Genomic DNA, 23,082 nt, shown 5'->3' with positions numbered 1-23,082 from the left:
GGGGGGGGGGGGGGGGCCACCCATAGAGGAGCATGTCTGCATGGCTTGACTCGTCTTGCCTTGTCTGCCCACCCGCTACTTGCTTGTCCCTATCCCGACGGTCATTGCATAAATCAGTGCTCCGAGACGAGCCATTGTCAACTCAGCCATCGAGCATCAACACTACGCATATAGGGATGGTTGTCTAGCAAGCTGCTGTACGGAGTACTGTGTACGGTATCGCATCTCAGGAAGTCTCATTGAAGAAGAAACGCAAATGCCTCGTGCAGCTACTGTACAGTGCTCGCGTTCTCGACTTCTCCCTTCCTTCTCTTATCTCATCTCATATCATCTCACCTCATCCAATCACCAAGGGCTGCCCGTCCAAAGACAAATCTCACTAGGTCTGCTGTTTTTGCCTCGATTGCCGGTCGAGAGCGAGGAGCTTCAACCATCGCGGCGAAATCCGTCATAAATCTTTGACGGGCGGTTGATCGTCCCCATGGCTGACAGGTGGCGCTGCGGGATTTCCTTTGATGTCCTCAGAGGTCGAGAAAACCAGTGAGATTGTGCGTGCCTCAGGCGGAAGGCGCCGAGTGGTTCTGTGGCGTCTTCGTTCCTGGGAAGGGTGCCAGCAGGGCTGTGGGGTGTCTGACTCGGCATTCCTCCATTCATCTGCTTTTCACAACGGCAGTCTTCCTGTCTTTGCCGGGACATTGCCGTGGAGGAATGAGGCATCGACAGCAAGTTCGGTGAGGAACGTCGGCGTCTCGAGGCTGGTTCTGGTCTTCGTTGCGCCCAGTGATACTCTCGAATGCGTAAAGAGGCCTTCTGAAGTCGCATGGTGGAAAATCCATCATCAGGCCTGCTTTCGAGGTTGAAGGCGGCCACGAATCTCCATTCCATTGGCTGATGCCCGAGAAACCGAAGTCTGTCTTTGAGACGTAAGATTGCCTCAGGCAGAGGACAGTGCTGACCTGGGCAGCCCTTCCAATAACCAGCGTCATGCTACCGACAACACGGTGATTGATGGTGTTAGATTTGGCTGAGGTAACACTTTGTCATATCTTGAGCGATGCAGATCATTCATCCCTGGGCAGAGAATTGGGGGCCAAAGCCGGTCGCTGAGGCCTTACTTTGCGCCAATGATGAGGACGGAAATACGAATGGTAGGGGAGACCGCGACGACGTTCTCGAATCCAGTCTCGTGGTGGTCAGGCCATCTCTTGAGAAAGAAATGATCATCCATATATTCTGAAAGCTGGAAACTTTCAGGTTGGTTGCGTTGTGATGCTTACATGCTCCATCTTGTGATGACAGCACCCTCGGAACAGTGACGGCCCTGGTCGATGGCATGGATTTCTGTAGCGATCTTCTAGCAGGCTTGATAGTACCGATCTCTGAGAGTGCATGGATGCGGCTTTGTCGCAGATGTTCACATTGGGTCTTCAAGTGCGATGGAACGGACGATGCGGAGCTGTGGGCGAACAGTTTTGAGTATGCGGTGAAGAGGCGCGTTGGTGTCTTCGCAACATGGTGCTAGTCGTGACTCCAGGGCAAAACAGACGCCTCTCGAAACCATCTCTTGTATGAAGCTCGAAGAACCGGTGCGTGCCTGCGACATCAGGTGTTTTCCTGCTCTGTAGCCTGAGGGGCCTCGTTCCAGTCCATGGCCGGCAAGTCCAGATCAATCACAATGGGCTTGTGGAATCTCTTCCCATTTTTGTGCGGAAAGTTGGACGCCATGAATGCCGCATTGACAATGCAAGTCTCCTCCCTCCCTTCGCGACCAAATAGCGCTTCTTGGTCAGAACGAGGATTCGATGCTGGACCGCCCTGACCAAGTGTCCCTAGATGTCTTATATGAGCATTGTCTGCCCTGATTGGAGCAGGTCGTTCGGCTTTTTCAAAATCAGGGAATGGAGATGTCGACGGACGTGGTATATCCGGCAAGACAGCTTCGCCGCGGTCTTGCCCCTGTGCAGCGAGCTCCAGCTCGTCCGCCGCATCACTAGTCTGATCGTCTGTTGTATCGGAGTCGTGCTTATCGATCACGGGGCACTCGGCAGGGCCGTCGACTTCGACGCCTCGAAGCCTGCAGAGCTCGCTGGGTGGAACGAGATTGCCACTACTCCCATCGTTCTTCAGGGCCAGCGACTTGGCCCTGAAGGTCAGATCAACTTTGAACTGCTTCTTGGAGCTTGGCTCAAGGTCAGTGCATTCTCGCAAGCTGCGCTCTTTGAATCTGACGTTGAGCGAAGACAGGTCCCAATGCACTATCTCCACGCCATACGCCTCATGAATATGCCCGCACACAAACAACCGGGGCCGGACTCTCCACAGTGTCTGGCGAAGCATTTCGCATCCAGCGCTGCCGCGCACGCCACACCCATCACGATGGTACTTGGCAGGTGTATGTGTGACCACGATGTCCGAGTCTAGTGGGATCTGGTCCCACAACTGGGAAGCGGATTCTGTTGAATATCCAAATGCCCAGAAGCCATGTGCCGGTGAATATGGCGATCCAAAGACCTTCAGCTTCGACTGTTGCCCGTCTTCGTGTACGATGGTTACTTGCCTTGCTTCGTGATTCAGGTAAATGATGGATGGATCTGACTGGAAAAGCTCCCTGCAGCGCTGAGAGTCTTCCATCCTCCTATGATGGAAGTATCCCCCGTACTGCTGGTAGAACTCCTCATCGCAAGTGATATCGTGATTTCCACAGACAATGATCTTGACCTTGAACTTCGACTGCTGGATCCAGGCGACAGTCTTTTGCAGCTCCGAAAACGTGCCTTGATTGCTCAGGTCGCCTGCATGGATGAGAACGTCGCCAGGAGGTAGCTTTGGAGTTTGGTTGTGGGTATCAGATATACAGACGATGCGGGTCCGTCGGGTGGTCATTCTGCGGAATAATGATACAGACGATAAGAGACGAGAAATCCTAGTCCGCAGACGAATGTGCCTATTGTGTCTATTCAATCACGTGTCATCCACCTGTGCAAGGCAGCCGCGAGTGACTCATACCGCAGCCTCGAAGGGCTTCCATCGCACCTTGTCCGTTGCTCGCTCTCCCTGCTGCGACATGGCTCCTGACCACGATCGACAAGGCCTCGGCGATACCTCGAGTGGCAAATAGAGGGGGTTGTGCATAGCGCGAGGTGTGTCCCTTGCAGTAGCTCACGACGCAGTCATGCATATCCGAACACCGGCGCGACGCGCAAGGAGGATGACACGCTTGGAGAACTGTCCACCACAGATCAACAGTAGCTGCAGTGGCCGATCCTGCTGTTCGAAGGACAAGGTAGGCAAGGATAGGGCGACGACTGAGCGGCTCTCGATCGCCGACGATCTGCGTCCATGGTGCTGGATGGCGTGCGAGGGTGATTGTGGGCGGCGGGGACGAGGAAATAGGGGTGCGCCCTCGATGATCAAACAGGTGTGAGGGTCGCTGAGGGCGTTTTCCTTTAACTGGGATAGTGGCCATTAGTCTGTTTGAACTGGTGGATTGGCAGCTTGGGTGAGATGCCTACCCGGTACCGAGTCGAATCAGCAGCCCCGGCCTGGCTGTCTGTGCCCATGGGAGAAAGGCGACGCGAGCAGAGAGGCATGCTCCTTGGAGCATCACATTCTCGTCACATCTCTTCCGACGCGTGCTAGAGAAATGAGGCAGATCTTGGGGCACGGTACATTAAGTAGCAGTAGCCACACCGTCGTATTCTGCTCTCCTTCCTCGCCCAATGCTCCGTCCGGTGAGGACCCCAGCACTCGAGGATTTCGAAGCTCGCGGACGACCAGGAAATGGTGGTGAGGGAGCTGGCGTAGGCGGTTTCAGACACAAGCGAGGCCGAGGGGAGATTAAGGATTATCAGATGAGCAGCTGCTCAACGGATGGACAACCTCGCCGCCCCGACTTCACCTTCTGCCGCACCTCGCACACATCAACATCCTCATCATTCTCTGCCATACTATACACTAGATACCGCGTCAGCCGGCCGTCATGAGCCTGATGGTTGCGTCACAGAAGCATTCTCGCAGGGGCCTCACCACCCGCGTCTGTATCCAGCCCGCGTCGCAGATGTCAAAGATGACTTGACTTTTCGCCCGCCACTCCGCAAGAAGCCCAAATTAACAGCCCATGCCACACCGACACATTGGTCACCTGGAATGCGCAGGCTAGTTGGCATTTCCAAAACCACCAGTGTCCCTTCCTTCAACAGTCGCTCCCTCAACGAGGACCCCGAACCCGACAACGACGAACGCCGGCCGTCTTCCTCTTCGGGCATCATCCAATCCTCCGCCCACCCCTTGCGGCGCACCAACTCGAACTCGCTCCCGCGCTCCCCGTCTCAGAAGAGACCGCCCGCATCCCATAGCAGCTACGGCGTCGAAACCACGTTAGGCCCACCTCCCTCGTACAGTACTCAGCGAACGCTCTCGCAAGATCGAATCCGACTTGATCGAAGTGCAGCTTCACGATCTGCAACCAGTCCGACGTGCGAAGAATCCCCTACCAGAAACAAACGCGACTTGTCTCCTCCCACGTCCCAGCGCGATCCATCCCCCTCGACGCCAAATGATCGATCCGCGTCGCCCGAACCCACTCCCGTGCGACTATCACCCGTGAAAACCGACGCGACACCCTCGACAACCGCGTCTTCTGCAGACGAGGCCTCGGCCCAGGACGTTTCGAGCCCGGAGACGGCAGAAACGGGGAGTGTGCTTACGCCTAGCTCCGCTATCAGCAAAGAGTGCGCGATGCCGACCACTGACGCGCCCAGTTCGCAGGAGAAGGAGAATACAGAGCCCTGTCCGTTGCGACCAGCGCCCTCGGAGGAAGAGAGCAAAGGATCTAGCAGTGACGAAAAGAAGAGCGAGGATCTGTTTTTGAACATCGCAAAGACGGACGCGTCGCGTAGCGGTGGGCAAGGCCAAGGCAAACTCGAAAAGAGACGGTCGCGAGTTTCGCTTCCTTTCTTCAGCAGCACCAGGCCTTCGACCGGATACAAGTCGTCCCCAATCCAGGAGCGGTTTGATACTACTAGCGTGACTGGTCGATCGGAGGCTCTGAACTACTACAGCAAACGCTCTTCTCTCGGGCAACATGTGCCAGGCGCATTTTCGCGGACATACACGCAGGACTCTGCGCTCCGGACTGGTGGTCTCGACGCGCAAAGCTCTCACCCTGCCGATGCGCCCCGTAGGACCTTGTCCAGGCGATATTCCAACAGCAATTCAAACACGAACACCAATACTGAACCGGCTCGCACCTTTTCCCGTCCGAGCACAGCACGCAACAGCCGCCTGGTCTCAGATGGGGGAGCCTTTCTTGATCGCCCTCGAATGCCTGACCACAACGCCACGGAGTCGACCATTTCCACAACCGCACCCTCGACCGTATGGGATGAGCTCGACGATTTGAAGTCGCGCATCAAGAAACTAGAATTGACGGGGAAATTGCCCCCATCCTCCGCCGCGGCAATGAGCACCTCTGAGAGACCGAAAACCGCCACCACCGCAGCAACCACCATGTCCTCTTCCCCGAAGCACAAGCCGACAGCAGTGCCCCAGCTGACATCCGCTATTGAGGGGATCCCATCCAATATACACCCGAATCTCCACGAGGCACTGGGCAATGCCAAAGCCGTGCTCAGCAACGAGGTTTATCAGAAACTACAGGCAACTGCACAGGATGCGTTACAATTGTCCATGATGATGAACCCGGAAGCACACAATGCTGGCGCAAGTACTGTCGGCCTCTCTGCCATATCTGAACGTCAATTACGGCGTCGAACAGAGAGTATGTGCAGGAGTCTGACGGAGCTGGCGATTGCCATTCTGGCAGATAATAAGCTGCCCCAGCAACCTGTAACCAGACCTGGCAGTCGAGATGCTTACCAGGCCTTACCAGGACTGCGAAGCCGTCGGTACAGCAATGAGCCCAACGACCGACCTCCCGTTGCCTCTCGAGTTCAGTCCCGTCTCGAAGCTCGACGTACAAGCGCACAGCTCGGACCTGCATTGAACACTCATGCAGCACCACCCGAAACCACGTATCAGACACCACCTACTGCGCTTCCGCCTATGCCCACATCTTCCTCATCACGTATGGGCCGGACCACGTCACTGGTTCGCAGCAGGCGGACTCCCGGCTATAATATGGACGGCGCTACCGACGATGAGGAGAGCAGTCCTTCTGTCCGTCCCGTTAGCCGAGCGATGACCGAAGTGAGTACGTATCGCCAGGCTGCAAGAGATCGAGCTGCGTACTCGAGAGAATACACCGCTCAGCACCCGATGCCTCAACACCCCATACCTTCCACAGCTGAGCCCAACTCTGCAACCCGAAGCCAGCTGCCGGCGCACATCAGCACTCATCTCGTGCCCAGACGCAAATACGGGAATCTCTCGTCTAATACGAGCAACGTCGGCCATCAAGATCACACTCCCGTGACGCCGAAGGAGCCCTGGGGCCGGATATCGATCGTGCCAGCCGTCAGTTCCAGCCCGATTGAGGCCACACCCGAGAGCCAGATCGCGCCACGACCGTCAAATACGCGGAGAAGCCTGGGGTTCACCAGCAGAATCAGCAGCGTAAGCAGCCGATTGCGAGCAGCCAAAGGAGAACGAAATGTGAGCATGAGAGACACACCGGAAGCGCGAAGCTCCCGGGACATTGCACCATCAGGACAAGGATTGGACAATAGTGCGCCATTGGAGAGACACAGCTCTGGCCAGAGCATTGAACCCTGACAGGATCACGATGAATTGTCACCAGATTGTATCATACTTGTACAGCTGAATAGACAGAAGGCAGTCCTTCTGATCGCTCCATCAGACACCAGCAGATTTTGAGCTTGGACGGGTCCGGACTGAATACACGGGCCACTTGAAAATGATAGCGTTCTTTCCCCGTGGAGTTATGGTTCCTGAACACGCTGGGTAGATGATCCTGTCGGATTTGCAGTGCCGCGGCCACGTAGTTCCATGATTGGACCGCATCAGAGCAGGAGCCGGCTTGATTTGACGATCACGGACCCAATGAATGCTGACACATGCGGAGGCATCATTGAGGACGGTGAGGACGGTGAGGACAAGTCCACGTGCAGCGTTGAGTTTTCCTCGTGCAGACGGCCAAGAAGAGCAAAACTCGTCTCGCACCAGCCAAACAGGACGAACCACGAGTGCGCGATCATGCCATTCTATGGCCCACGGACTCGCAGTGAGATCGTTGATTTATGACTAACAAATACTGCGACAGTGCGGATTCTGGCACTCCCTGTGGCTACACTTTCGGCACAGCACTGGCATCATCCTGCTCGACGGCAGCGGTGGAAACACGTTTGCCTGAACACGCCATTCGCAACGGTTCTTGAGCAATGCCTAGTGATCGAAACTGGCAGCGGAGACAAGAAGAGCGCCTTAAAACGGGCCCCCTGTGAGCAGGTTGAGTACCTTTAAGCTTTTATTCGTGCCTTTCATGTCGCAATATCCAATCGACATTGCATGTTGTCTGAGCAATGAGTCTTTGTCCTCACTTTCCGGCTGGTCTGCCAAATCCGATACCGCTCCATACTGCCCGCCCACGACCAAAAGATATAAGGTACGTGGCATGACATCGGTTCTCGAACTTCTATGCTTCTACTTATCTTCCTCCAGCACAGGAACAGGACTAGGGAAGAAGGATCCCAGGCTCACCAATCCCGCCAGGCAGCACACGTAAGACACCGGGGAAGGCAGATCCATTCCCTTGTCACTACGTGGTACCTGTGGAGAAGACGAAACACCAGTGACATCAAGATCCCGGTGTTACTGTGCATTTCTCGGCCATCTGCATTCGTCCAGTGGACAGCTGATCCCGTTCACTGCCGCCGAGCCAGTGCAGACGTCCTGGACCAATATACCTGACGCCGGGGCATCGCGACACCGTGCCCTTGCTTGCGAAGTTTCCAGTCCAGGCCTCTGGTACATAACCTCCGACCCGTCTCAGGGCCTTTCTTCACCCGTCTGGCGACACCAGGCAGATATCTCGTTCAAAAACCCAGCCATGGCTGCTCTTCATCACCCGACGTCCCGATCGTCGCCTGAGAGCCCCCAGTCGGCGGATTCCAGTTCCGGCCGCTCGTCAGCGACCGAACGAAAGGGCTCTTCATCCTCCACACATTCAACACCACCTACCACCCCGGGTAGCTCCCCCAGGGTCCAGCTGGTGCCGTATGCCCGCACGGCCAGCTTTGACATCTCGTTATCAGAAGCCGAGCGGGAGCTGGTAGACAAGATGGCCACGCAGTTCGATGCACTTGACCTGTCGTCGAAGGACTTTGACTTTGACGAGATCTTCACGTACGACAAGCCTCAACGGAAGCTGACCAAAGGAGTGGTTGAGGTGTCAAGCCCGACACGGACTCAACGGGACTGGTCCTCCTTTTCCTTTTCACATTACTCGGCAGCCATGAATGCCAGAAACAAGGTCAACCACAAGGTGAAGCCCAGCATCGGCGAAATGTATGTGAAGAAAAAACCGCACGGGAGCGCGTATTGATGGGGAAGGAAGTCGGCGCAGATGAACCAGCAGCAGAGTTGGCGTCACGGCCCGGAGGATCCTCTCGTTCTCACTTCATGTGCCTCTCATAGACTATATCTTCAGAGAAACCTACCAATTGCATTCACGACGGGATTTGGATAGCAAGGACCACCAAGCATGATACCCAGCGGCGTCTGGGAGAATGAAGAACAAGAATGAATGAAGATGGTTTTAAAAAAGCCCCACGGCGTCCTCCAGGAAGATAAAAAGGGAATGGCATCACAGGAACGGCGACTGGAGCATGGATTCTTCGAACATGGCTGCTGTATGTTGGGATGCAAGGAACCGAGGGATGGTACTGGTGTACCGGGAAATATATAGTTGACAATCTCACTCACCCACGATGACCAGTCTTCGATGGAGCTCGCATGGGATGAGCTCCGAAGTTCCAACATCGACTCGTTTGTCGAAGTAGTGGCCATACCGCTAGCCAGTCAGGCAGGCATCGTGATTTCGCTTGCGCATGCGCCCTATTTTCAGTACGTGCTGGGGCAGCCAGCCGCACTCCATGCGAGGAACGGACGGCCACGTTTCTGTTGTTCACTTCCGCGTCCTCGCCTGCTGCTCTTCGTCGGTAACCGAACACGAAGCCCTGCGGCTATAAATGCTGCCGCAATGGTAGACGGCCGATCATCGCCCACTTGAAGGCGATGCCCCATGATGAGACCGCCTGCCTGATGGTGGAAAGACGCCGGGAAGATGACCTCATGGACAATATATCCAAATCGCCGCTCGTGCGGTATCAAGCTGAGAAAGAGGCAGGAAAGCGCCCCAACGTCTGTAGTTATTCTCAGGTACTCCTGCATAGAGCAGCTTGTGACGGGATGCCATATTTGGAAGACACTTCTGTAGCCTGCTATGTACGAGTACATTTACGGTCAGCCTCGAGCGCGGGGCGCTTGTTGCTTTGGGGTGTAGCAATCTGAAACGCCAGGGCAATCTTGCAGGTCTCATGCGCCGACCCTGATGCGCTGGTTCCTTTATTCTACCCAGGGCGACAGAAAGTGTCGGGCATACACGATGCCACCGGCGCTGTGTTGTTCGAGACCCTCGAGTCACAGCTGTGCAGAGGACTATTGACTTCTGAGGCAACAATAGCTTCTCGTCGGTAACAGCACGATATTATTGCCGTCGCGAGTCCAGGGTGCCCGAGTCAAGACCCCGGGCATGCCTAAAGGGCCCCTCGTCCGCTTCCGGCAGCGAGAGCTCCAGGCGGCAAATTTGTTTCTAAAATAAGTTCGCCTGGGGCTGCATGCGTTTCAGGCTTGTGGCTCGATCCCTGACGAACCAATCGCCGGCGGGGGCTGCCACGGCCCTGATCTGGGCCGCCCTGGTGATTCGCCTGTTGCAGCACACCTGGAATCTTGTCCAAGCGCCGAGGGAGTCCTTGTGCAGGGAAGCGCTGACTGGGCAGACAGCGAGGCCGCCGGGCAGGAGTGTTGCTCACCCGATCCTGACATGCTCACTCACATCCTTCTCAGCAGCCAGCACGGCGCATTTGACTTTGCCCAAGACGAGTCCAACGGCAAGCCCGCGTCATTCAAGTACCGGCCCATCTCCACCAGTTGGGGGGGCGTGGCTGTCTGGCTTCATTGCGCCATTCGCGTGTTTCCTGCGTGGTCATTTGCCCGTCGGCTGAGTTGAAGGGAGCGGCCTACCTAGTATTGTCCCCCTCTGGTCCCTCTCGTCCCTCTCCTCGAACCCCGTCCCTGTCGCAAAGTCCCCAGTCCACTTTTGCGTTGCCGCCAGCGATCTCAGGAGCGGCTCTGATTTGCACGAAGCCGCCGCCGCCGACAACTCCCTCCTCGCGCTCCCTCCGTCTCTGCGACCTCGACTTTATAGACCAGCCGGTCGCATTTCAATAGTCGGTGCTCGCCCTCTCCTGCGCCTACACCACTACCCGTTTCACGGCGCGGTAGTCTGATCCCACAGGCCCAAATCCGCATTACACACAATCGGTGACCTGGTGGAGTCGGGGTCGAGGCACAGCCGCAACACGTTGGATAAACTGGAGACGCGCTGAATCTGAAACTGCTGGGAAGCAACTCCAGCAAACACGCGCACCAGGGACAAGGCAGCTGCTACACTCTCGCTCTTTGATCGTTGTTTGCGCTACTCTTCAGCTGTAACTGTTTGTTTTGAGGCCTCACCTCTGGCCACTCCTCCATTGTACGTCCGTTCTACGTCTCCCTTCTGACCTGGACTTTGTTGATGCGGTGGTGCAATGGTTGCCACTGCCCTTCACGCTCTCAAGAGACTCAATGGACTGCCTCACTGACCGTCACCAGCGCAAGAGATCGTTTGATCTGGCCAACGATTACCAAGATATCACGAGTACCATCCGACGCTGCGTGCGCCATGCTTCACCACCATCAGCCCCGTCGATAGCTTGCCCCGACCCCTCCCAATTCACCGCTCCCGTCATCAAGCGGCGACCTCCTCTCTATCCGACCAAAAACTCGAACATGCCCCACGTCGACGTCGGCTCGGTCATGTCAACCCCGTTTCCGTCCTTCATGTCAGTGGTGGGAAAACCCGATTCAAGCCTCCTGAAGGATATGGAAGAATTGGCTGCTGCTACCGGCTCGATACCAGACAGCGACACCCAGATCTTGGTGACTGACGCAACCGCTCCGCCAGAGGCCACCATTCGACGCTCTGCTCTTTCTCTTCACCACCGCGACAGCGTCACTTCGATCACCTCGACTTCCACAAACTCCTCGCCCACAAACACCAATTCCACCTTTGACTCTCCCGTCATCACCGACTCTTCCCCCGGGTCGTCCCCCGAGTCAGCGTCATCGAATGCCCCCGTCTCTCCTTTCCGGAACATTATGATCAGACCGTCAATCGAAGCACCTCGAAATCCTCCGCCGCAGAGGATACCGCCGCCCAAGGAAGAGCCACCGAGGCCTGGGTTGATCTCTGACGCTCCCAAGAATGTCAAGAATCTATCCTTGAACATGGGCGCCGTAGTCCTTTCGCGGTCCACGACGTCGCATGGATTCGAGTCTCACGCTTTCTCAGCACCCACTTCTCCCTCGAAGGACGCGCCAAAAACAGGGCGAAGGAAGCCGACGAATCTGACAATCCGGACACCTGGGTTTCAACAATCGACTTTCAATCGGGCAATGGACGTCCCCCCAACGCCCGGCTTCCGACCGACATTACACCACATGGCTTCGTCGCCAGCGCTCGCCTCAGTGGCTTCGCCGAAGAAACAACCTCCCGGCGGTCTGTTTCTCCATCTACCTGCCTCTGGCACTGTCATCTCTGGTCAAGGCTCGGATTCAAGTAGCTCGGGCCATTCTGTTAATAGTCAGCTACCCGAGCTGAGGGAGGAGGACGAAATCCACCGAGCGCAAAAGTCACAAGAAACTCAGGAGAAGGGATACCCCGAAGGGCCGGTGCTGATCTACGACACTGGAGTGTATTTGTATCTCGAACCCACCGCGGAGGAGGCAAGCAAGTTTGACACGGTCATCAATGTGGCCAAAGAAATCAAGAATCCCTTTCTGATGGACGCTCCAAAGCCAGAGATACCCGAACCCCAGACCGCCATCTCCGAACTGTCCTTCAAGTCAGCCTGGGAGTGGCCTCGACCCAGTGACCTGCCGACACCTTCCACCCCGCGACCGAGTTCATTCAGTCAAACGAAGCGGCCTGAATACTTGCATGTACCATGGGATCATAACTCGGAAATACTGGAGGATCTGTATTGTCTGTGTCGATTAATTGATGAGCGGATTCAAGAGGGCAAAAAGGTGCTCATCCACTGTCAGCTGGGCGTCAGTCGATCGGCTTCGCTGGTGATCGCATATGGTCTGTACAAGGGCTACCAGCCCGATTTCCACTCGATGTACATGGCGGTCAAACAGCGAAGTCAATGGGTCGGGCCCAACATGAGTCTGATCTATCAGTTGACGGATTTCCGGGCAAAGGTGGTCAAAGACGTCTATGGGGATCATTGCAACAATCCCAAACCGAGCTGGTGGCAGATAAGATCGTCGAGCTCTCCGGTAATGGATACGCCCATTGCCAAGCAGTCGTCCTGGCAAGCTCCGTCGGGAGCTGATGGCCAAGCGCCGGGCTCTTCCAGCGCGTTTGTCGCGCCGCCGCTTGCGAAGGCCGTGCCGCCCTTAAGACTGAATAAAGAGCTGCCTCCGGTTCCCCCTTTCCCACGAAATGAGCCGACTACGGTGGCCACACCGATCAAGCTCAGCCAGATCTTGGGAGGCATCGCGCGCCCATCCCCTGAACCAGCAAAGACTACTGGGCCGGCACTTGCCGCCGAGACTCCGAGTCCGCCTCGCACACAGAGTCCTCCACAGGGTGCATCCCCACGGCCGCTGCCGTTTCGAGAGCGCTTCGACCCCTCGCCCTCTCAATCACCGCCTAACCCCTCGAAGACTCCCCGACTCGGACTCGTGACCAGCTCACCAAAAATGGATCTAGCCATGGAGGAACCCAGCAGCCCATCGCTATTTTCACCTCGGGCGGCTGAGTTCATGGCATCGCCATTCGGGATCACGGCAGCAGGAGACCTCGCTGTGACCCAGAAACTCAAGAAGAAGCCGTCAAAAGGTGTCTTGCTCCCCCCACAGATACGACCGTCGGTCCACTTGGCGGCATCAGCGGATCCCATACCGGTTCCCTTTGACCCGCGAAGTCCCCATCAACAGGGCGAAGGACCCGAGATTTTTCGAAATATCGAAGACTTCTTGTAAAGCGAATACGCGACGCATCCATGTCAGAAAAGCGGACATCACCACAGCTTTGAATTTGGATCTAATGTCTAGGACCGAGACCCAAACGGCCATGATTGGAAGTGTTTCTTTTGTTCTGTTTTTTGCACATAGCAAGGCGTTTTCTCGGGAAAAAGCGAACTGGGGAACCAGCAGTGCCACGAATGTAATGGTCAACATGCATGAACGGGCGCCTCTCATGCTTCTAGAGACGAGGCCTAGAGGATGGACATTGGGCTTCAGTGATCTGTACATTAGTCATGACGGAAAGGGTTGCATGAATCATCTCTATGTGGGATGAGATCGACATGTGGAGAGCAGCATCACGGCGTGACTGACAGAGGACGAGGAAGTGTGGCTACTGAGCAAACACGCATTGTGTGAGTAGCGACAAATCAATAAGACGATTTGATCATGTGGCTTTGTTGTTTCCACTCTTGACTGTCCGGCCATCAATACGCAACCACAGCCTTGTCGGGGTACTACAGTGACTGCTGACGAGGCTGCGCTAGGGAAACCATGGATGCGGCCGGCTCTCATGGTATTTCACTCTGACGCCGATCTACCTGGCGGACTGCTCATGCGCCTTGAGTCTCATTCGTGACACAGGTGAAAGGACCGTTGTTTCAGACTAATCTCATGCCACTTTTCGTGTAGTCGTTGGCGCCTGAGCCACTCAAACCCGCGACCACAGCCGGAGCACATCTAAGACAAGTCGGCGCCAGATGGCGATGGAACGCACGCGCATCGCGAAGGTTGGACGGTTGCACATTACCCTCGATCCATCTCGCTGACGGTTCTCTCTACAGGTCGACGACGTGACCCTCTCGCGACGTGGGACGCAAGTCAACGGCACTCTACACCTGACACCCCACCACATCATCTTTGTGCATGCCCCTCCTCCTGCCCCCGACGGGAGTCGAGCTCGACCACGCGAGACTTGGATCACCTACCCCATCATCCACTTCTGCACCTTCCGACCGAGTCCTACCGCCTCGAGGCAACCCTCGTCTATCCGGCTGCGCTGTCGCGACTTCAACTTCTACTGCTTCTACTTCAACGACGATCGGAAAGCAAGGGACGTCTACGACAGCGTCAAGGCGTGGACATGCAAGCTGAGCGGGATTGAGAAACTCTATGCCTTCTCATATCACCCGACGGGACCCGAGAAAGATGTCCAGGGTCAAGGCTGGGCACTTTATGACCCGATGCGTGAGTGGAGACGGATGGGCCTGGGGGACGAGAAGAGACAAACAAACTGGAGGATTTCCACCATCAACAAGGACTACCAGTTTTCCCCGACGTACCCTGCGGTCCTGGCCGTTCCGGCGAATATCTCAGATAACACCTTGAACTATGCCGGGCGTTACAGATCGAGAGCACGGATACCCGTCCTAACATATCTTCACCCGGTCAATGACTGCACCATCACTCGTTCGTCACAGCCACTCGTTGGTGTGAGAGGGAACAGGAGCATCCAAGATGAAAAGCTGGTAGCTGCAATCTTCAACACCACGAGGGCGGAGAGGCCACTGTCGGTGTACAGCTCTCCTCCGCCCGAGCGCGAGGAGTCGGGGTCAAGCAAAGACACCAGTTGCTCGGTGGTCTTGGACGAGCAGATTTCGCAGGCAGACGCTGAAGCGGTCGAGGACGCCATCATCTCGCGCTTTCGTGGTGATGACGATGCACCCGAAGGCTCAGATGACAAAAGACCGATGGTATACGGCGCTCAACAACGGAACATGATCGTCGACGCACGCCCCACCATCAACGCGCTGGTGATGCAGACCCAAGGCATGGGATCGGAGGATATGAGCAACTACAAGTTCGCCACCAAGGCGTACCTGGGAATCGACAACATTCATGTCATGCGGGACAGCCTACAGAAAGTGATAGATGCTCTGAAGGATTCCGACCTCACTCCGCTGGGGCCTAATCAGGAGTTACTGCAGAAAAGCAACTGGTTGAAGCACATCGGCCTCATTCTGGATGGATCGGCCCTGATTGCTCGCCAAGTCGGGCTCCAGCACAGCCATGTGCTCATTCATTGCAGTGACGGATGGGATAGGACGAGTCAACTGTCCTCAATCAGCCAAATATGCTTGGACCCGTATTACCGCACGCTCGAGGGGTTCATGGTCCTCGTGGAGAAGGATTGGCTCAGCTTTGGACACATGTTCAAGCACCGATCTGGATTCCTAAGCTCGGAGAAGTGGTTTCAGATCGAGAACGAGCGAATCGGCCGAGGGAGTGATGATGTTGACGACAGGGACCAGAAGAGTGGAGCGATGGCCACGTTCGAGAACGCCTTCCTGAGCGCAAAAGGATTCTTCTCGAACAGCAAGAACAACGACTCCCGGGAGTCAATCAACGTCGACTCTGACGCCGACGCTGGTGCTGCAGCAAACTACGACTCAGAGTCCCAAGTCGCTCGGCGAATCGTTTCCGGCGCCCACAAAAAGGAAAAGGACAAGGTCGTCACGAAAGTGAAAGAGACGTCTCCGGTCTTCCACCAGTTCCTCGACGCCACATATCAGCTCCTGTACCAGTACCCGACGCGCTTCGAGTTTACTGAGCGGTTTCTCCGCCGCCTCCTCTATCACCTCTATTCCTGCCAATATGGCACATTCCTGGGCGACAACGAACGCGAACGCAAAGAGCTACGCCTGGCCGAGCGCACGAGGAGTGTATGGGACTACTTCCTCGCCCGAAAAGAGGAATTCCTCAACCCCAAATATGACCCTACGATCGATGACAACGTACGAGGTAAGGAGAGGCTCATGTTCCCCAAGCCGGACGAGGTCCGCTGGTGGAACGAACTGTTCGCACGGACAGACGAAGAAATGAATGTGAAGACCCAGCCTGTCGCGGCAACTCGGCCTAACGGTACAAGCGACGCTGAAGGTTCGGAGCTGTGGACTTCTGTTCCTGCATCACAAGCTGGATACTCGTCTTCGGCCAGTGCGCCTGTTTCCAGGGCTAGGACACCTGTGCTGGTAGGCGTGGAGACGAGTGAAGCGACTGTTGACTTGGCAACCTCTCCTCGTGCGCAGAATGAGGACGCCCACGGTTCCAAGCTGCCCGGTCTTGGGATCGACAAGACAAGTTCCGCAGCGCGTTCGAGGAGCCCGTCGTCCATGTCACAGCAACAGCATTCGCGATCGCGAACGCCCATCGCAGGCTCCCCGTCCAAACCAGCCGAGTCCGGGGATGCAGTCTCGCGCACGGACCACGTCCTCTCCGGACAACCCAACGAGCCAAGCCCTGAAAGAATAATGAGCGACCGCCTCCGAGCCATTAAGGATGATTCCCAGGCCGGTACCGCCAACGTTCTCTCAACTTCCGACCAGTCGACAGTCATGATCCATCATTTCCCGCAAGAAGCCGAGGCCAAGAGTGCGCCGCTGCCAGGGAGCCCTTCCTTGTTGCCAGGTCAAGAAGACCAAATTGAACGTGCGATCGATGCAGATCAAAGTGCCGCGGAAATCACGACACAAGAGCAGAGCACACCGACACCTGACGAGAAGGGCAATGACACGGTCGGGGCGGAGAGTGAGCCAGAGAGTAAGCCTGCCGGGGCACAGCTCGAACCCCTCGGCGTGGCAGACGATCTCGACCCGCTAGGCTTGGGCGAGGTCAAGGACATGCCGGCCGCGCAGAGCAGCCTGAGCATGCGTGCCCGTGAAAGGAGACGAGAGCAGTTGGAGCTGTTGATGAAATGAGCGTCATTTCTCAGTCCGCTGCATGCCCGACTGTATTGCTCAGGTACACGGATTTCCTACCGACTGTATTGCTTGGGTACACGGATTTTTTCCTACCGAGCAGAAAGAACGGATGTGATGTCAAGGCAGTCAAGTTACAGTAGGACCCGTCGGGCGAGGTCCGCTCACGTTTCATGTAACGGGATCCGAGACGCGCACTCACTCACTCACTTACTCGTGATCGCCATCAATAGTATGTCTGGCGTGGTGGAGGATGAGGATGATGACACAAGAAGAAAGAACGGATGTGCTGTTAGGCCACGTCAAGTTAGGACCGGGCATTCAGGTCCGCTCGCATTTCCTGTAACGCGATCCGATGGAGCGCCCTCCCTCCCTCCCTCCCTCGTGATCGCCATCAATAGTATGTCTGGCGTATTGGAGGACGAGAACGAGGATGCGGACGAGGATGAGGATGAGAATGAGCAACTGGCGATCAGACGTGACGAGACGAGACGAGACGAGCATTTTCGCTACACAGTACTCCGTACTCCGTGCTGTAGCTAGGTCGGTCCCACATTGAACGGACTACCTCGACTACGTCGACTACCTACTCATACTCATACTACACAAGTATGGACAAGTTATGTTAGCCGTGTCGTAACGTAGTCACTATGGCGTTGTTCGTTCGTAAGGTGCATTGCGCGGGCTGATGGATAGTTGGACAGTTAGTACTTGGACACATGGACACATGAGCACATAGACACTTGAGCACATGAAGACTTGAGTACTTGGGTACTTGGACACACGGACACACGGACACACAGACACACAGACATAGAGGGGCGTATACTCCGTACATACACATACCGCATACACGCATGCACGCGCAGAGGCTGGTTACCTAGGTACCATATATCGAGTGAATACTGTACGGAGTACACAGTAGTGCTCAATGCATACGGAGGAGGACTCGGTCTTCGAAGGTCAAGCTCTCGACAGATGCGACAGATGAATGCATAAATGAATGAATAACTGAACAACTGACTGACTGACTGACTGACTGACGGATTGACCAGACTTACTTGAGTTGAGAATGGTAATGATAATGATAGTGAACTTGACGAGTCCGAGTCTGTGTTCGATTCTATGTCCATGTCCCGACTTCTTATCCGTGTACCACACACATACACACACAAGAGGGAGAGAGAGAGAGAGAGAAAGAAAGAGAGGGAGGGTACACGGTAGATAGATACATGCGTTGTAGTGCAGTGTAATGTGGTGTGGTGTGGTAACAGTAAGTCATGTATACGTAGGCACTGCGAACTGTCTGTATCTGTATATATATTATACAGAGTAAAATGTGCGTATATACGAACGTCGATATTGAGGTACGCCAATACTGTCGAAGAATTGGTGGAATTGTCTCTGTAGTGAAGTCCGCTTGGCGTGACAGCTCGGATTTTTACTTCTCTCTCACTCACTCACACTTATCAATTCCACTCCGTCAAAGGCGGAAGCTCGCCGAGACAGGGAGAAAGAAGGGAGCTGGGTTTCTAATCGGTAACATCTACTCCGTAACATCTACCCCGTCACATGTGGGAAACTTCTTGATTTCTACAATCTTAGGATTGCCGTGTCATGTCATTCTGCCATGTCCTTGCAAGTGAAGGTAAGCTAAGCTAAACGATGCCATGCGATGTTATTCATGTCTGTCGGCATGGCTTGCACATGTGCAAGAATGTGATGTCCCTTCTTCTGTCTCGTCATCTGCTAACCCCCTGTCGTCGTAATTCGAGGTATGAACGTCAATGTTGTGAAGCTGGTATCCCTCCGCCTGGCTTTCAACCCCATGTCATGTTCATCGTCGACTTTTCCCCAATCTGACGCCGTTGGAACGCCCCAGCGAGAAACGATAAAGCCATACACAAATCAAGGGCTGAACTGAAGATGGACGAGAGGTTGCCTGGCCTCGACACTTCGAGTGACAACGCACTGGCCGCTGACCCTTTCAGTTGAAGTAGCGATACTGGACCGGCACCTCAATGACATGTCGATAGGGATGAACTGCCGTCTAAGCGCTCTCCTCGACGTGTCTCAAGACCGGGTACAGCTGCTCCGCATCCGTGGTCTTCTCCTTGTGGTCATCGGTGCCGCCCATCTCGGTATCATCTTGCTCACCGACATCCTTCTTCGTAACATCCTTGACCGGCTCTGGCGTGGCACCGTCATAGTCGCCACTCTCCAACTTCTTCTTGATGAACTCGCGCATCCATTCGATGAGCCGCATGTTCTGGACCCACATCTCAGTCTGGTCTGGTGGGCTGTCCTTGGATTCGCGCGGGGTGTCAGCAGTATCAAGAGCAGGGTCGATAACGCTGCTGACGGGAGAATCTCTCTTCTTGCCCTTGGACTCCTTACTGATGCCAGACGCGGGAGGCGTGACGGAACCATCGCTGGCCATGTCCATATCATCTCTACCCTTGCCGGGAGCGGCGCGCTGGAGACGGCCTCCCTCCCACCGACGACGATCTTCGTCGTACAGGCCACTGAGGGTCGCAGCGTTGGCTGCCGCGTAGGCCATGTCGCTAGCCGAGGCTGGCAGAGTGGGGTACATTGCAGAGCTGGTTGGAGCGGCATGGCCCGGTAGAGGACTTTGGCCCGACGTATAGCTCTGGGCGGACGAGGGTGGGGTGAGTCCCGGAGTGCTGGCGTCAGTGTTGCTGGCGATGCTCTCTTGATGGCCGTGTTGCAGCAACGAGGTAGCGTTCGCGTGAGCTGCGGCAGGTCCATGATGAGAAGTGCTCGGTGGGCTATTGCTGGCTCGGGCGTAAGTGACATAGCCAGCGCCAGCGGGGGCGACACCGGCGGTGAGATGCGCATCCTGCTCATAAATGGTTGCTTGCATCTGCTCCAGAATCTGGTCGATCGACGTCAAGTCTTCTCGGGTCTTTGCGTTGCCCATCGGTGGGAGGCTGTAGGCTTGAATGGGATCTTCCTGGCCGTAGGCGCCGCCAACCGTGACGGGTTGATAGGCAGGGGTCGGGACAGCAGCTGGGATGATCTGAGGCAGCTGGAGACCTTGCAGCTCAAAGAGACGGCGGCTGACGTTGTGGAAGTTGATGGGGTCGACTTCGCGACGTCGAACTTGGCCGAAGAAATGATCGAGCGCATCAAAGCCACGCTTGCGAGCCTCGAAGTCATAACTGGCGGTGGGGGGAGCAGTGCTGTAGTAAGTCACTGGACCATAGCCTGGGTGTCCTCCTGTCTGTGATGAATCAGTCATGTGTTCAGCGGATCGTAAGTTGGGGACTACTCACCGGAACTTGCGGATGAGGTTGGTAATATTGGTTAGGGTGCTGCTGGGCGGCGTAGTCGTGAGGACCTGGCATCGCCGGCGCATAGTAGTTTTGAGGAACTTGTCCCGTCAGACTGCGACCATAGTATGAGGCGTTGTAGTGCCCACCTTGTCCCATGCCGTTCTGGACCGAACGCTGGCCGCCACCTGGCTCAAGGTTGGGCGAGCGCATGATGACGCTGTCATCAGCATGAGTCTTGACATGTTTCTTGAGATCCTGGGGGCGCTTGAAGGCCTTGCCGCAGAACTCGCATTTGTGAGGCTTCAACGGCACATGGACTCGGATGTGAGAGGTGATGTGGTCGCGCTTGACCGTGGTGGTGCGGCACTGGCCCCAGGCGCAGGTCAAGTTGAGGTTGTTCGTCGACTTGCGACCAACATGACGCTCGCAGACATGTTCCTGAGGATATCATGTTAGACGAGTTCCCATGGTCTGAACGACAGCGTGAACTCACGTAGAGGGCTTCAGCGGTGGGGCAGCGCTCGCCGCATCCTTGCCACTGACACTGCAAGTTCTCACCTGCTGAGTTGACGTTCGGGGCAGGATTCGAAGCCAGCGGCGCCTGCAGTTGGCCTTGTAGCTGGGCAGCGTCCTGCGTCGCCGCGGTATTGGGAGTCGTCGAGTTGTTCTCTGACATCGTTGCGGCGGAAGAGATGCAGATGCTGGCGCCAAGCTTGCCGTCGAGAAAGCCAAGAAAACGACGTCTTCGACTTTCGAGCGCGACTTGGAAAATCCGCGAAGTGTTGTCTTTCCCGCAGTGCGCCTCACCCAGAGCAGGAGGTTACGCGAGAGGCAACTGCGCTGGTGGTGAAGTGAAGAGGAAGTGAGGGCACAGTGAATGAAAGGCCACCAGATTCCGGGAGACGGGAAAAGAGGGAAGTTTTTGCACGAGCACCAGCGAAGGTAGCCGGGGAGGCTATGTAAGTTATGCCAGAGGATAAGTCTCGTCCCGGCGGCCACTGACTCGAGCGGCGGCTAGGATGACGATGTGGGCGACGATTCACCGGGAAATAGCTTTATCTACAAGGGAAAGAGCTACAGAGTGCTTGGTCGGGGAGAAATATAGGGTGATGAGGGGGGAGCCACTCATCGAAACGGACGCTCTGTCAGAGAGAGGCAGGCGCGCGAAAGGGCGGGAGCTGAACTGGTCCATCGAGACACTCATCACGGACCAGAGGGGAAGAACCCATTTGGCTTTCGCACTGGCACGCACCCGTGGCACTGAGAGGAAGGGAGGCGTTCGCCGATTCAACTGAGGCAGGAGCAACGCCCAGCCGCTAAAACGTGCCAAGTGCAATCTACGCATTCTAGCCAATGCGCAGCGCGAGCTGGTGCATCTGGGTGGGGAATTACTGCTTCAGCGCGCCGGCTAGGGCGCAACTCTGGGCGGCCTTCAACCCTCCAGGGCCCGGGTCTCTCGAGTCGGCTGTCAGCGTGATACGCAGCTCGCAAAGACCGTGGTCTGCTCTGGATTCCGGGAAGATCCTGCGACACACCTGTCCAAGGCACGCGCTGCGGGTGCTGCGGCCTGCACATTTGTCGAGCGGCTGACCCAGCAGTGAGTTTGATCTCAGCGTGGCGACGTGTGAGCGGAGGAGGCCTGGTCAATCTCCTCGTGGTCTTGGTCTTTCTTGGGTCGAGAGGAGTTCTTGGACGGCGGGACGAGCATGGCCAAGGGAGGAAACATGCACCAAGACACTTGGAAGGAGGCGCAGCCAAAATGTCTGGGTCGTGTTGCAGGTGGCAAATCTGGCGATAACGGGGGCCCCTTAAGCATCCCAAACCCATCCTGCTCAACTTCTCATTTGCCCCCTGGCTCGCTCCAAGGCCGGAGAGTCTTGGGGCTTTGGCTTGCCATGCATTCTCCGATTGAGGGGGCCCTCGCTTCCCATCTCTCGCGCTCGTGTTGGCATCCGAGGCATCGACGATAAGCACTCCCGACGACACGATGCAGCAGATACATTGCTTCTTTCGTGCAAGCAACTTGCTCACAGGGTGGCCGTTATGCAAAGCTTGAGTGGACCGACGCAGCACTGCCTTTTCTGAGGGGTGCGCTTTGGTTCCGTCCATCCTCGCGAATACGAGTTCCATTGTGTCGGCCGTGCCGAAAGCGGTTTACAGCACCACCTACGAGCGACTAGACGCATGTTGGCTTTGTAACCAGCCCGGAGTCGATCCTATCGAACCGCTCCGCGGCAGTTATTGCCCACGGCGCACGAGTATCTCCTCCACGTGGACCAAGGTCGATGCGGTTGTCACATGGCATTGTGGCGGCACCACCGATCGAGATGCGCTCTTCGGCATGCGGATTGTAGATAACCCGTGCGTAGGCCGCACGAGTAGTGCTTTACGGCTTGCCTGCGAGGACTGTGTACACAATAAGTAACCGCGCGTAGGCCGTACCTCGTAGTGCTCTTGCCAACACCTCGCACAGTCAACCCTGTAGGTGCCCTGGTGTCACACAATACCTCGTACAGCGGCGCTTGAATGAAACCTGCATCCATGGATGGCCACCTGCACCCAACCGAGAATCGATCCGTAGCTTTTCGTCACGTCATGTCATGTCATGCCATCCATGGATGCCATAGCCACATTTCTCCGTTCGCCTCAGGCCTCAGGCGCCCTGGCACCCTTACCGGGGGTCTTGTAACAATGGATCTTGCTTGCCTTGCTCGTCATCAACAACCAAACGTCGCAACCCACTGGCCGCCAATCAT

General features: G+C 56.0%; 6 protein-coding genes across 6 annotated transcripts; 4 read left to right on the top strand and 2 right to left on the bottom strand.

Moving 5' to 3' along the window:
• Positions 1–1,602: 1,602 nt before the first annotated feature.
• On the bottom strand, positions 1,603–2,883 carry G647_00090 (uncharacterized protein; the record flags this gene model as incomplete). Its single annotated transcript, XM_008723493.1, has 1 exon — positions 1,603–2,883. The coding sequence occupies one exon, from the start codon at positions 2,881–2,883 to the stop codon at positions 1,603–1,605; it is 1,281 nt and encodes a 426-aa protein (XP_008721715.1).
• Positions 2,884–4,146: 1,263 nt separating this feature from the next.
• On the top strand, positions 4,147–6,732 carry G647_00089 (uncharacterized protein; the record flags this gene model as incomplete). The annotated part of the gene is made up of 1 exon (XM_008723492.1): positions 4,147–6,732. The coding sequence occupies one exon, from the start codon at positions 4,147–4,149 to the stop codon at positions 6,730–6,732; it is 2,586 nt and encodes an 861-aa protein (XP_008721714.1).
• A 1,294-nt stretch (positions 6,733–8,026) lies between these two features.
• Positions 8,027–8,521, top strand: G647_00088 (uncharacterized protein; the record flags this gene model as incomplete). The annotated part of the gene is made up of 1 exon (XM_008723491.1): positions 8,027–8,521. The coding sequence occupies one exon, from the start codon at positions 8,027–8,029 to the stop codon at positions 8,519–8,521; it is 495 nt and encodes a 164-aa protein (XP_008721713.1).
• Positions 8,522–11,028: 2,507 nt separating this feature from the next.
• G647_00087 (uncharacterized protein) lies at positions 11,029–13,290 on the top strand (the record flags this gene model as incomplete). The annotated part of the gene is made up of 1 exon (XM_008723490.1): positions 11,029–13,290. One exon carries the CDS (start codon positions 11,029–11,031, stop codon positions 13,288–13,290), a length of 2,262 nt encoding a protein of 753 aa, XP_008721712.1.
• A 743-nt stretch (positions 13,291–14,033) lies between these two features.
• G647_00086 (uncharacterized protein) lies at positions 14,034–17,030 on the top strand (the record flags this gene model as incomplete). Its single annotated transcript, XM_008723489.1, has 2 exons — positions 14,034–14,063; positions 14,118–17,030. 2 exons carry the CDS (start codon positions 14,034–14,036, stop codon positions 17,028–17,030), a joined length of 2,943 nt encoding a protein of 980 aa, XP_008721711.1.
• A 2,050-nt stretch (positions 17,031–19,080) lies between these two features.
• Positions 19,081–21,002, bottom strand: G647_00085 (uncharacterized protein; the record flags this gene model as incomplete). The annotated part of the gene is made up of 3 exons (XM_008723488.1): positions 19,081–20,270; positions 20,320–20,764; positions 20,820–21,002. 3 exons carry the CDS (start codon positions 21,000–21,002, stop codon positions 19,081–19,083), a joined length of 1,818 nt encoding a protein of 605 aa, XP_008721710.1.
• Positions 21,003–23,082: the final 2,080 nt, after the last annotated feature.

The sequence above is a fragment of the Cladophialophora carrionii genome, assembly GCF_000365165.1.
Source record: "Cladophialophora carrionii CBS 160.54 unplaced genomic scaffold supercont1.1, whole genome shotgun sequence".
NCBI lineage: Eukaryota > Fungi > Ascomycota > Eurotiomycetes > Chaetothyriales > Herpotrichiellaceae > Cladophialophora > Cladophialophora carrionii.
Note: the sequence above shows the minus strand (reverse complement) of the source record. Positions and strands in the feature narration are given on the sequence as shown.